Source organism: Tenrec ecaudatus, chromosome 4, assembly GCF_050624435.1.
Source record: "Tenrec ecaudatus isolate mTenEca1 chromosome 4, mTenEca1.hap1, whole genome shotgun sequence".
In the NCBI taxonomy this organism is placed as follows: domain Eukaryota; kingdom Metazoa; phylum Chordata; class Mammalia; order Afrosoricida; family Tenrecidae; genus Tenrec; species Tenrec ecaudatus.
This window is the reverse complement of record NC_134533.1, coordinates 61,197,497-61,212,047: the sequence shown is the minus strand read 5'-3', so window position 1 is coordinate 61,212,047 and position 14,551 is coordinate 61,197,497. Positions and strand designations below refer to the sequence as shown.

Below are 14,551 nucleotides of genomic sequence, written 5' to 3'. Positions count from 1 at the left end.
TACCTCCTTTCTTACTCGACCGTGCGCCACCCCGCACTGTACCTGGCTGGCGTGAATAAAGGAATGGGTGATGTTGAAAGGAACACAGTCACTGTACCAGAATTGGTCTGTGTTCATTTCAAAAAGGTAGTATAGACCCAGAAATGGGGGTGGTGAAGATGTTTCAGCAAGGCGTAATAGCACTCCCTTACTTAGGCCAAGAAATTTGGAAGACCGTTTACGTGTCCTACTGACTTGAAGAGATCCATATATGTACTTATTCCAAAGAAAAATGACCTAATATAATAAAGAAATTAACAATATCACTAAACATCATTAAGAATGACATGCAAGTAAAATTTTGCTGAAGATAATTCGAGAAGTATATTACAGCAGCATATCAACAAGCAACTGCCCGAAATTCAACCTGGATTCAGAATAAGATGCAGAACGAGGGATCATGCTGATGTTAGGTGAATCTTAGCTGAAAGTAGAGAATATGAGAAAATTGTTTACTTGTGTTTTGTTGACTACGCAAAGGCATGCAACTGTGTGGATCATAGCAAACTCTGGATCACCTTGTAAAGAATGGGAATTTTAGTCTGATGTGGAACCTGTACATAGACTGAGAGGTAGTCCTTCAGACAGAGCGAGGGGATACTGCTTAGTTTAAGACCGGGAGAGGTGTGTGTGTCTGAGTGTACATTTCCCAGCATTTTGCCCAGTCGATGCTGAGCAGCGGGACTCTATAAAGAAGAGCAAGGCATGGGGGTGGAAGGAAGGTTCGTTAGCCACGTGATGCCAAGAAGACTTGAAGCAAAGAACACAACCTTCAGTGTGGATAGCAATATGATGTAAATATAAACCAATAGAATTCAACAACTAAAACATGAAACTGGAAGGATCTCATTGTCCTTGGAAGCTGCAGTCAAGAAGTCAAGCGACGCACTGCGTGGAGAAATTATTCACAGAGACCTCTTCCCAGGGTTACAGAACAAGACTGGGTGTGCGTGGCCCACCATGGCATTTCCAGTCCCTTCCTGGGCGTGGGAACGCTAGACCCTGACTGAGGAAGACCACAGTAGAATGGGTGCTTCTGAACTGTGGTTTTGGCAAAGAATTTCGACTATTCCATGGACTACCAGAGCAACAGAGTAAATTTGTTTTGGAGGAAGCTCAGCCAGAGGAGGGCTCCCAGGATGGCGAGACTTTGTCTTACACAGTTTGGACATCTGATCAGGAGCAGCAGGTTCCTGAGACCCAGGAAGGTGCTCTAGGACTGGGCAGTGTTTTGTCCTGTCGGACGGTGGGAGCTCCGTGGCAAGGAGCAACACCAGCAGAGCCCAATATGACCCCTTCTCTCATGCATCTCCTTTAGTTCTGGCCTATCTTTGGTTCTCTCGAGTCCCTTCAAATAGTTAACATTTTGTAGTTTTGTCCCACGTTTATTTATATTTGTTATCTACAAGACGGCTCCTCTGCTCTAAGCTACTCCACCATTACTGTGTTCCGATATATTAAACTATGGAACGGGTGTGGGCACGAGTTAAATATTTATTAGTTTAAAAATCTAGCACTTTTAGTAGATGAATTATCAAGGAAAGCAACAATTATATTTTGACCCGGTGGTGTCGTGGTTACACATTGGGCTGTAGCCCATGGGGTTGGCAGTTCAAAACCACCAGTTGCTTCGAAGGAGAAAGACTTTGTATTTCCATGAGCTGTTAGTGTCGGAAACTCACAGGGGTGTAGGGAACTGTGTGTCTCCCTACCCTGGATTTAAGCCATGAATTTACTCTCGGTTTCCTGCCATACAAACTGCCCTGAGGTTTTACTGCCCTTTGTCCCTTTCCCGCCAGAGGGTGGCTGCCTTGACCCTTGCTAGGATTGGTGCTCTTTCACTAGCAGCTGCTGTGCTCATTGGTCAATACATGACTGAAGGCATCTCCCCCCAGGCTCACCAGGAATGCTTCATTAGCATACTTACCTGTTTGGTCAGTTGCCCGCCATTTCTTCCTTGTTTGGAGATGCACGACTATTGGCTACCTCAGCTGTACCTTATTTTACATGTGACGTAATGGTGCCAGCCCCTTGCTGGCTATTTAAACCTCTGCTCTCAACTCAATAAAATGAGGCTTGATCAGATTCCTGTCTTGCCTCCATCTCTCTGCGCCCTTGCCCATCTTCATTCCCAGTCCCTCTTTCAGGTCCACATTGTTAATGTCCCGCTGGTCCAGCGGGACACAGGGGCAGTTCTGTCCTGTTCTGTAAAGTCACTGTGAGTTAGCATGGATCACTGGCAGTGAGACTGGAGTTTGGATCCTCCAAACTTGAGTGAATAAAGTCTTAGCTATTATAAAAGTAATTGATACCATTGTTGTATGTTGTCTACATGTAAAAGGGAATCTTTATGGCCTGCAAGCCATGAAAGCTCCTTCCATCACTCTGGCTAGGTGTTTCAGGAGAATATGGGAAGATTTCATATGCAGAATACGACAAGAAATGTCACTTTGCCAGCAGTGCTGCTTACTGGTCTTTATCGTTTTCTTAGTTATTGGGGAATCTAATTGTAATAGAGTCACACAGGAGAAAGTTCTAGATTATCCACCCCTGGGAATAAATAGATAGTTAAGATGTGAATTAACCAACCCTGCAGTAGTGGTACCTAAGTACAGGCAGGTCTCCCTGCCTAATGGAGCCTGGTGTAGCTTACCTTGTTCCACAGTGATCTCTATCTCCCCTGTCCCTTTGCTCTGAATGTCACTAGTCCCAAAGGAAAAGAAAAAGTCCAGGGCACACGGTGTATAAAGCAGAAGAACTCTTCTAGTGTTGGGCTTCTTCATGTCTGTAGGCAGAAAAGAATTGTGTTCCTTGTCTATCCCTTTAATTTGAATATAATCCCTTGCACAAATGAATTTTTATCTATGTAAATCACACACCTCATTCTCCACGTGTGCTTTTTATAAATGTCTTCAGGTTGCAATTGTGGCCCAGGACTTGGCAGCGTTCCACACTGCCTCATCGGAAATGGGGCACCAGCAGCACAGCCATCATTTGGTAACCACAGAAACCAGACCTCTGACCTTAGTGGCAACATCCAACGGCACCCAGATCGCAGTCCAGGTGAGGACAAGGGCATGTCCCTAGTCAACTACATTGCTGCCACTCACCGTTTTCAACACCAGATAACCTGGCACCCAGCCTGCTCTAAGGAAATCACCATTTGTATATATTTTCTGTATATCACTGTGTACCTGGTTAGGTATGTTCGAGAGGACTTTATAGCAAGGACAAAACGTTTCAGGGACCCAGTCTGCCCTATTTATTCTCAAATGTCTAATAATGGCAGGATTCTCTGAGGAGCCCTGCAAGCCCGTGGGACTACAGGGACATTTCAAGACACTAGAGCAGCCGTTCTCAACCTGTGGGTCGCGACCCCTTTCACAGGGGTTGCCCGAGTCATAACAGTAGCAAAATTACTGTTATGAAGTAGCAATGAAAATAGTTTTATGGTTGGGGGAGTCAGCACAACATGAGGAACTGTGTAAAAGGGTCACAGCATTAAGAAGATTGAGAACCAGGCACTAGAAGGAGCCGGTGTTCGCTAAGAGTCGGTGATTCAAGCAGAAAATCAGAACCCTAAATACCAGGTGCAGAAGATTGCCTAGAAGCACTTAAGATTCCTTCCTGGTGAGAACTTTTTTTTCCCATGACCTTGAAAGGGACGTTAGAATCCTCTCCAGAAAATGCCAGCTGTCAGTTTCATTTTGTTGGGTATAGAATGTAAAGGCTCAGGAATCACTCCATCTATTTGTGTCCACTGGCCAAAGTGCGTATCATTTGTCCTTTGCACATGTGAGAAGCTTATCAAAGTCCTGATTAATGAAATTGCATCATGTGCCTCTGCAGGAGTTTGTTTTTATGTTCTTCGTAGTATCTTCACAAACTCAAGGGTTGTCAGAATTACCGAGAAAATTGCTAGAAGTTTACAGACTTTCTTTGGCACCGTCTTCCCAGTGTGTGACTTGGGTCTCTGTTCCCATTTCAGCTTGGAGAACAGCCATCTTTGGAAGAAGCCATCAGAATAGCGTCCAGGATCCAACAAGGAGACACGCCAGGGCTGGATGATTAATCCTCGGAGCAATAGAGCAGTAAAGCAGGAGGAGCCTTGCATCGTCTGCCAGCAAAGGCCCACGCAGCCAGGCCCGGGACACCGAGAAGTTCTGCATTCCCCACACACTGCACACGTTGTCACGCAAGAGGGAGGACCTTCTCTTCTCGACACTTTGTGAACCTGACCCTTTGATTAGATTCCCAAATTGACTCATTGTGCACAGGAAGTATGAAATTAGGACTCTACAGTAACTAACTGTTCATGTTACTCTTCTATCAGATCAAAAATCCCTGGGGTCCACGTGCAAGGCCAAATGGAGTCTTAGGATGGATTATTACTTACTGTGAAAAAACGTTCTGTACGTCAAACAATCAATTCCAAAAGCCATCATGGATAAATAAAGAATGTAAAGCCTTCGACCACCCCCCCCAACCTTTAGTAGACTACAGTTTTTGTTCTACTGTATACTTGTCTATTTTTATTTGTATCCTTCCTTTGGTTTGAAGACTATGCATTTATAAGTTCCCCATTTCCACCCATTCCCGTTATGTGCTCTTCAAACAGAAATGCTAATTATATTAGCATTACATTGGATTATGTACAAAATCACATGGTTTGGTTATTTAAAATTAAACAGTTAAATCCAGTGCTTTGGTTTTACTAGAGATTTTACTTAAGGTTCTATTTTATTGTTACTGTTTTTAAAATAATGAACTATCCACGTTTGGCCCCAGGTCAGTGTTGTCGGGGGTGGCTGTGCTGTAATTGGAAATGGCTTTACTCTTCAATTAAGTCAGTGGGTTGGTATCAATTATTTATTTTTGCCTATGTACTTTTGTTTAAAGCTTATTTACCCTAAAGTTTATTATTAATTTTGAATACAGCAATTTTTTAAAATGTAACCTTTTATTTGCTTTATTATACTGGTGTGGGGTGGGGGGAGGTGGTGGTGGTGGTGGTGGTGGTGGTTAGATACAGCGTGAAAAAAATTTTTTTTAACATTTTATTAGGGACTCATACAACTCTTATCACAATCCATACATATACATACATCAATTGTATAAAGCACATCCGTACATTCTTTGCTCTCATCATTTTCAAAGCATTTGCTCTCCACTTTGCATCAGGTCCTCTTTTTTTTTCCCTCCCTCCCCGCTCTCCCCTCCCTCATGAGCCCTTGATAACTTAGAAATTATTATTTTGTCATATCTTGCCCTGTCCGACGTCTCCCTTCACCCCTTTTCTGTTGTCCGTCCCCCACCGAGGAGGTCACATGTAGATCCTTGTAATCGGTTCCCTCTTTCTAACCCACTCACCCTGTACTCTCCCAGTATCGCCCCTGACACTCCTGGTCCTGAAGGGATCATCTGCCCTGGATTCCCTGTGTTTCCAGCTCCTATATGCACCAGTGTACATCCTCTGCTCTATCCAGACTTGCAAGGTAGAATTCAGATCATGATAGTTGCGGGGAGGAAGCATTTAGGAACTGGAGGAAAGCTCTATTCATCGGTGCTACATCACACCCTGACTGACTCATCTCCTCCCCTAGACCCCTCTGGAAGGGGATCTCCAGTGGCCAACAAATGGGCTTTGGGTCTCCACTCTGCACTTCCCCCTTCATTCACTATGGTAAGATTTTTTTTTTGTTCTGATGATGCCTTATACCTGATCCCTTCGACACCTCGTGATCGCACAGGCTGGTGTGCTTCTTCCATGTGGACTTTGTTGCTTCTGAGCTAGAGGGCCACTTGTTTACCTTAAAGCCTTTAAGACCCCAGACAATCTCTTGATAGCTGGGCACGATCAGCTTTCTTCACCACATTTGCTTATGCACCCATTTGTCCTCAGCGATCATATCCCCCAATGATATGATTTTTTGTTCTTTGATGCCTTATAACTGATCCCTTCAGAAGCACGTGATCACACAGGCTGGTGTGTTCTTCCATGTGGGCTTTGTTGCTTCTGAGCTAGATGGCCGCTTGTTTATCTTCAAGCTCTTAAGATCCCAGATGCTATATCTTTTGATAGCCGGGCACCATCAGCTTTCTTCACATTTCAGCAGTTGTGTCGGGAGGGTGAGTATCAGAATGCCAATTTAATAGAAGAAAGTATTCATGCATTGAGGGAGTGCTTGAGTAGAGGCCCAAGGTCCTGCCACCTTAATACTAAGCCTATAAATATAGGCATATAGGTCTATTTCACCATCCTCATATATATATATTTGCATATGTACATTTCTTTGTCTAGACTTCTATATATGCCCTTTGCCTCCTACCTCTTTCCTCTATTTCCCTTGACTTTCCTCCTGTCCCACTATCGTGCTCCATCCCCACCTGGGTTTCAGCAATACTTCTTCGTTACATTACCCTTGATCATTCCCTACCAGGCCTACCACACCCACCTCACCACTAATTTGGATCCCTTGTTCCCTGGTCCCTGGGTTTGTTAACACAACTTCCTTAACCCCCACCTCCCCCTATCCCATGTCCCCCCTGGAACTGTTGGTTCCGTTGTTTTTCCTCCAGATAGTTTATCCAGCCTATCTTATTTAGACAGACTTGCGGAGATAATAACATGCACATAAACAAGACAGAGCAAAACCAAGCAAGAGTATACAACAGAACAACAACAAACCACTGACAAAGAACAAAACACTTCACGAAAGAAAAGCTTGTAGTTAGTTCAAGGATCGTTTGTTGGTCCTTAGGAGTGTTTTCCAGTTCAGTCTGTTGGGGTACCACGCCCTGGCCCCAAAGTCCACTTTCAGCATTCCCTGGGGACCTTGCTGCTCCATTCCCTTGCTGTTCCACTGCACTCCCCCAGTGCTTTGCCTCGGTGTGGTGGGATCAGGTCAGGTGCAATTCCCACACTGTCTCCAGTGCTGTCCCCTGGGTCAGTGAGGGACGTCATGTCTCATAATGGGGCAGGCCATGTGGTCCTCTCTGTGGACTGGCTGCTCTAATTGGGGTCATCATCCTCAGGACTGGTCTGGCCAGGATGTGCTCCACTCTCCAACTCCCCCTTCATCTACTCCCGTGTGCTCCGATCAGATATGACCCTCTCCCAGAGCTGCAGATTTAATGTCTTCCTTTGAAACAAATTCTGAGGGGAGGGGCAGGCATCCACTTAATATCTGGTACTGGGGCCAGCCACCCTCCCAGACCTCTCCACTGGTTCCCTACTCCATGCTGGAATGTTGCATTCACACCTTGAGGCACTGGGTTGGCGTCTGATCCCTCTTTCCCTGTGGAGATATAAACAATACCCTCCCCTTGGGTGGGTTAGCGCCCCATGCCCCCACTCCCCTTTTCTTCCTTATATTCATCCTCTTTTTTTTTCCTTCCCCCCCCCTCCTCCTCAGTTGTCTACCATGTGCATCCCTGGATTTGGTCTGGTCTCTGCCACACTACATGGTCCTCACCTCAAGAATGTTTGTATATAGTAGCTTTTTCCCTATGCCCCTTTTGCATTTTTTTTTAATACCTCAGCGGGCTCATGTTGTACTTGTCCGTTTGTGCTTGGCTTACTTCGCTTGGGATGATTTCCTCCAGTTCTTCCCATGCCGGTATGCGCCTCATACGTTCATCACTGCTTTTTAGTGATGCGTAGTACTCCATTGTATGTATGTACCACATTTTTTTAATCCAATCGTCAGTTGATAGAAATTTGGGTTGCTTCCAACTCCTTACAATTGTGAACTGTGCCGCAATGAACATTGGTGCACAGATGTCTAGCCTTGGTTTGTTTCTTGTCTCTTCTGGGTATATGCCCAGTAGTGGGATTGCTGGGTCATATGGTAACTCTATTTCCATCTGTTTTAGGTATCGCCAGATTGATTTCCATAGTGGCTGTACATACTTACAGGCCCCCCAGCAGTGGATGAGAGTTCCTGTCTCCCCACAGCCCCTCCAACACTTGTTGCTTTCTGATTATTTGAATTGGGCTACCTTTGAGGGTATCAGGTGGTACCTCATTGTTGTTTTAATTTGCATTTCTCTTATGGCTAAAGATCGGGAACATTTTCTCATGTTTGTTGGCCATTTGGATTTCTGCCCCGTTAAACTTCTGTTCAAGTCCTTTGCCCACCTCTCAAGTGGGCAATTAGTTTTTTTTTTTCTTTTTGGAAGCTAGCAGAGTATTGTAGATTTTAGTAATAAGGCCTTTGTCTGATGTGTCATTGCTAAAGATGTTTGCCCAGTCCGTGGACTCTCTTATTACTCTCTTGGTGAATTCTTCCGATGTACATGGGTGTTTTATCTTCAGTATATCCCAATTGTCAATTTGTGCCTCCTCTGTGTTTGTGTCCTTCCCTATTTCTGATAGCCTGTGTATATTCCCTGCGCCAAAGTTCTCAAGTTGGTCCCAATTCCCTCATTGATGGCCCTAACACTTTGGGGTTTAACTTCAAGGTCTGTGATCCACCTTGAGTTTGTTCGTGTGCATGGAGTGAGATAAGGGTCTTGCTTCATTTTTCTGCAGGTAAATATCCATTTTTTTCCAGCACCACTTTTTAAAGAGGGCATTGCTTCCCATTTGATATTTTTGGGGCCCTTATCAAAGATCAGTTGTCTGTATGCTGATGACTTTATTTCTGCATTTTCAGTTCTTTTCCATTGGTCTGAGTATCTGTCATTGTACCAATACAATGTTGTTTTGACAACTGTGGCTGTATAGTATTTGCTAAAGTCAGGTAAAGCAAGCCCTCCCATGGTGTCCTCCTTGAGGAGTTCTCTGCTAATTCTGGGCTTCTTCCCTCTCCATATGAAGTTGGTAATCAGTTTTTCCATTTCTTTGAAGAAAGATGAGGGTAATTGTATCGGGATTGCATTAAGCTTATTTAACCTAAAGTTTATTATAATTTTGAATACAGCAATTTAAAAAAATGTAAACTTTTATTTGCTTTATTATATTGGTGTGGGGTAGGGGGGAGGTGGTGGTGGTGGTTAGATATAGCGTGAAAATTTTTTTAAAAGAAAACCACAAATGGAATTAATTATAACCCAACACACATAGTATATCGAAAGTATATTGAACATATCGAGAGTATATTGAACATATCAAGCACTAAGTACTTTCACGTACTTTTTTTAGATAGTCTTCTGAACAATTTCCTGTGATCTATAGGCTTCACTATCCCTGTTTGGACACGAGGAAATTTAAGTGTTCAGAGAGGCTGTGTGTCTTAGGCAGGCCTCGGGCTGCGCACAGCAAACCACTCCAGCCGGCTGACTCCAAGGCCAGTGCAGTTAGGTGCCCGCCCGCCACTCCAGGGAGGCTTTGTGACAGTGCCATCTGCATGATGCTGTGACTTGGGGCTGCCTAATGACTGACCAGTGGAAAACCCACCATCAAGCCCGGAGTTCAGTGCCAGCCTTTGTTTACTGACTTGCTGAAATCAGCTGTTTTTCTTTCAGACTTTTCAGTACAAAGGGGAAAAGATCTTGTGCTGTTTTATTTAATAGTGTCTTTGATGAGGGTCGTTGAAGTGGCCTGATTTAGTGATGTGCAAGGACAACACGGGCTTGGTCCAGCAGGGATTGCTTGATTTCCTTCACAGCCTCCGTGTGTCTCGATATCGGCAAGGGACTGAGTCACCAGCACATCCAGCCTCCATTCTTGACAGCCTGTGAAACACTGACCCAACTGGAGGCTGAGGCCTGCGGAGGCTTGGAAGGGCTGCTGAGGTGGAGTAGCGTGAGAGCAGACTCCTGCCACCCGCCCACGTCTGGGCTGCTGACCAGACCTCCCGGGCCCCACGTCCAATTCTCTTCCTCCCTTAGTGTCTGCTCATTCCAGCGGGTTTCTTCCTGCCCAGCCCACTTTGCAGATTGAGTTGTGTGAGGTTAAACTGGACTATTGTGTTGGGTCTAATTATCCGTTACAGTACAAGAAAATGCCTTCCTGCTGCCACCCAGAGAATAGGGCACAGCAGTACTGCTGGCTGTCCCATGCCCGCCTTCCTGGGAACGGGAACTTGGGAGCTAGGCAGGCCTCACCAGAGAAGACTAGCTGATATGTGGACAGTGGCCATAGTCACCCTGGGATAATGAAACTGGTGATAGGGTCTCATCAGGCACAACAGAGACAGGAGTGCAAATCCCAAAAAGACCTGAACAAAGGAGTGTACTTCAGTAAAGGAGCCGACTGGACTCTCTCTCTCTCTGCAAGTTGATGATGACTCTTAGTGACCCTATAGGGCAATGTAGAGTTGCCCCAGTGGGTTTCTGAGGCCATAAATCTGCAGGAGCAGAAAGCCTCATCTTCCTTTCGAGAAGTAGCTGGTGGGTTTTGAACTGCTGACCTTGTGGTTAGCAGCCCAACTCATAACCTCCTATGCTACAGGTTTCCTCACTGGAGGACATCCCTCGGCAGTAGGATCCAGACAGTGCCCAAGGCAAACCTTTTAGTCTGAGGAAAACATCCTACTTTATCTCAGAGTGGGCCCCTGAGGCCACTACAGAGGAAAAAACCCATCTCTCCTGCCCTCCCACCTCACATCTCCACGTGGACCACCAAGCAGGCTGAAGTTCGGCCACCTGCTTGAAACACCTGGTGTGGTGCTCTGCTCGCCACGTTCCTCAGAGAGCTCTTGAGAGTGCACTGTCCCATGGATGAAACCAGAAAAGGGAGCGTCCTGGGAGGAACAGCAGTCATGTGACACAGCACGTGAGGAACGTGTGCTCTTGAGCTGCCCCCGTCCAGAGGGAGCCATTGGCCTGCACACAGAGAACTCTAGTCACGCTAGTCAATGATCTGTAAATGCTCCCTTCTCCAGTTCTCTAGTTTTACTCCCTAACATTTCCTTGGAAGCCTGACCTACTCCTGAAATCCTGATGATTTATTTTCTAGGTGGGGTTAATCTGCTTGAAACATCTTATTACCAACACCCATGGGACTGGTGTTCGACCTTTTAGAGTTAAAACCAAAGTAACTTATGACCAAATTAACACACACTCACTTTAGGAAACTTAAAAAAAAAAAGATAATTGAAATAATTTTTAATTTTACCACTGTGTAAAACCCCTCCTCATAAAATGTTTTATGGATCACTTCTCGGCCTTTTGGCTAAGATCAAGTGTAGTATCTGTTCTTATCAGTTTAATATCTGATACGTCCTCTATCCGGGGACAATAAAAAATGTTTTATGGATTCTTTACATTGTAATGCTTTGGGAATTTTAATGGAAAAGATACAAATAGGCTCAAAACTGTGACGTCAGTAATGCTTTTAAATAAATTTAACCTTTCCCTTTAAAAAAAATAACGGAAAGGCCCTTTGCCTACTGTCTGAGTTCCTCTCAAGAACTTTGGCGTCCCTAAGCTTCTAGAGGTGCCAGACGTCCCATCCATTGGCTGCCCCCACCCTACCCCAGGCCCACTTTAGACAGTCTCGCATGGGGCAAGTGACTTGGGAACCTGTGTGCAGCAGTAAGCAGGCCAGGCTTACAATGATCCACTGCAAACCCACAGCCAGTGAGCGGGTCCCACCACCTCGTGACCCTGGAGGGTGAAGTGGAACAGTTCCCACGGTTATAATCTGACTGCCACCTCTTTCGCCCGCAGAGCGGCCCTCGACCTCAAACCACCGCCTGGAGTGCTTCAACCAGTGCACCACCGGTGTGCCTTGTCTCAACCCCAGCAACGTATCATTCAGGTTCCTGGCTCAGAGGCCTCACCTCAGCAGACCCCAGCAGTGACCTGGCGGGGCAGGTGGAGTGGAATGGGGCACAGCGAAGTCTTGCCGAGGGCAGAAGGGACCGCATGGGAACAGAGAATGGTCCTCCACTCCCTCGCGTTCCTTAGTTTCCTTTGAGGGTGGAGGGTCCAGCCAGGTGCACCGGTTGGTTGTTCTTTGGTCTGAGGACCCGGTCGGCTTCGTGGGTGTGTGGCGAACACAGCTGGACAGGGCTCCGTGTTCAGAAGGACCTTCTTAAAACCCACTGCCTGCAAGTGGCTTCCTACTCAGCAATCCCAGAGGACAGGCAAGAACTGCCTAGACTAAACCTTGGTCCCTGCCAAATGGATTGTACGCATGATGTGTTAGGCACTGTGGCTGTGGTCTTGACATTCTTCCATTCATCCTCAGGTTGTGTTGTGCCCGCCAAGTCCAGTGGAATGTTGGAGCAGGTTCTGGGGGTTTGGAGCCTCAGTTTGTGCACAGGCCCTGCCCCCACCAGCTCCCTGATGGATGCCTTAACCATGCTGCTCCTGGCCAGCCCCCAGCAGCCCCAGGCCCCACCCACCCCATTACAGGGTTCATTCTGCCTTTCTCAAGGGCATGGTGCTATTGCCCCAGGTGGGGGGTGTTAGGGAGGGCATGGTGGGAGCCTTCCAACTCTTGAGCTGAGCACCTGGTCGCCGGCCAACCTTAGCCCCATCTTGGTAGGCTCTCCCATCCCAGTACTGAATGCATTCCCGCGCTGAGTTTTAAAAGCTGCTTGGAGGGAGCATCTCCCACTTGCTGTGGGATGGGGCGGCAGTCCTGTAGGAAGGGAAGAAGACCTGGCTGGACCGCCCCAGACTTGTGGGTGGAAGAGGAATCCTGCAGCTTTCAGACCAAGAGCACCTGTCAGCCAGCATCCGAGGCAGCACCACCTGAGAGAAGGTCTCCTATCCCTGGCAGGCTCTGGCTCAACGCTCTGCACCTGCGGGCATCCCCTTCACCTCCCAACCCTCCTGAATCTTGTGGGTAAAAGTTTTCTTTAAACTCCTGCTCCAGATGTTCTCCTGGGACGAGCTCAGACATCCTGGTTTGATATTTGCATAGAAAATGTTAAAATCTTATTTTTAGAATGACATTAAATTGCAAACGAAAATGCAAGTGAAGCAAGGCCTTGCAAGAATTCTTACAAGTCTCCTGAACCGCACTTTCTCTCGGCTTTTTAGCAGAGGGCCCACATTTTCACAGAGCACCGAGTCCCAGGCTCTGCTGAGGAAATCTCTCTTTTCAGCCCTTCTTGGTCCATAGAGCAGCACTTTCTGTTTGGGAACACATCTGTTTCTCCTTTTAGATTCTGGGCTCTTTGAGGACAGCTGGGAACTTCAATGTGCATCCCATTCCTAGAGGTCAAATGGGTCAACAAGTGACCTGTACCTGCTCTGCTTAACTCGTGGCTCTCCGACTTCTGGCATCCAGGGGAGACTGCTCCTCACCCCTGCAGAAGGTCAGTCCTGTTGCAGGGCACAGCTGATACCAAAGGACAGAACGTCTCACGGAGAATGGAGAATGCTCAACATGCACGATAATGGCATCGGTGGCTAAAATTAAGGTTGGTACAAATTCTTTCTGCTGTGGATTCTGTATTCCAGTGGAAGAAAATGAGAGCCCTGCTTCGAATGGCAACGGAAAACCCACTGTTGGTGGTTGCTACTGACAGCCCCATCAGGTTTCCAAGGATGCACGTTTTTGCTGAAGTAGACTGCGTTAACTTTTCTGCTGTGGAGTGGCTTGTGGGTTCAAACCACCGGCCTTTCAGCAACCAAATACCTACCCACCGTACCTAGCCACCTTTCTGTCCCACCAGGACTCCTTGATGTCAGCTAAACAAAGCTTATGTGATTGAAAATTAATTATGGGCAGAAGGAAACTTGTTCGGGGTGATGGAATTATTCTAAACCTGGATTGTAGTGATAGGTCTATAAACTCTACACAAATATACCAAAAGCCATAGAATTGTGTCCACACAATAGGCGAATTTTATGGTCTATACATTTACCCCAGTAAAGATGTTAAAAATAATGAGGAGGAGATGCATGAATGCATTCATATGAAACCATCTCCAAGAGACATTGCTATGGGTTGAGCATGTCCCCCTAAAAATGTGTGTCACCTTAGGTAGGGCATGACTCTTACTAGTAGGCACCCGCCCCATTCTATAATTGGGTGCAATGATTCTGTGTGCTGATGAAAACGAGGCAGGCTTGGTGGCACTTAGGTTAAGCAGGGTACAATCTACAGGATTAGGTTGCATCTTGAGTCAATGTCTTTTGAGATATGAAAGAGATTAAATAAGAAGAACCCCTTTGGGTCTGGGGGTGCCTGAGCTGAAGAGCCTCTGGGCCCAGGGGAAGATTGGTGCCAAGACACGTGTAGCTTTCCAAGGGCCTTAGAGCCCACGTATATTGGGAGAAAACAAGGGCCTTCCCTAGACCAGGGTCGGGGACTCACCTTTCTGCCAAGGGCCATTGGGTATTTATCACATATTCCTCAAATCAGACCAGTCAAGCATTTCATCAACGCACCCCTAGTGTCATAGCTGGAACTGCCTCTCTTTGGTGAGGCATGCTGGTAGCGATGATTTTGTGGGCCTTATATAGCCCACAGGAGTCCTGGTGGTGCAGTAGTTATGCACTGGTCTGCTAATGGTAAGGTTGGCGGTTCAAAATCACCAGCCACTCAGCAGCAAAAAGATGAGGCTTTCTACTTTCGTCTCGGGCCCTCCAGGGGCAGTTCTACTCG

The 14,551-nt window shown here is 46.4% G+C and overlaps 1 protein-coding gene and 1 non-coding gene across 3 annotated transcripts in view; both read left to right on the top strand.

The window, feature by feature from the left end:
- ZNF143 (zinc finger protein 143) overlaps window positions 1-4,617 on the top strand; it is a 40,495-nt gene extending 35,878 nt beyond the window's left edge. For both annotated transcript variants that reach the window (XM_075546094.1, XM_075546092.1), the window contains 2 exons: window positions 2,956-3,102; window positions 4,028-4,617. In XM_075546094.1, the coding sequence (XP_075402209.1) occupies window positions 2,956-3,102; window positions 4,028-4,111 (231 nt within the window). In that variant the 3' untranslated portion in view covers window positions 4,112-4,617. The remainder of the gene's footprint in view (window positions 1-2,955; window positions 3,103-4,027) is intronic.
- A 6,521-nt stretch (window positions 4,618-11,138) lies between these two features.
- LOC142447392 (U2 spliceosomal RNA) lies at window positions 11,139-11,328 on the top strand. Its single transcript, XR_012784120.1, has one exon. It is a non-coding gene; the product is annotated as a U2 spliceosomal RNA (small nuclear RNA).
- Window positions 11,329-14,551: the final 3,223 nt, after the last annotated feature.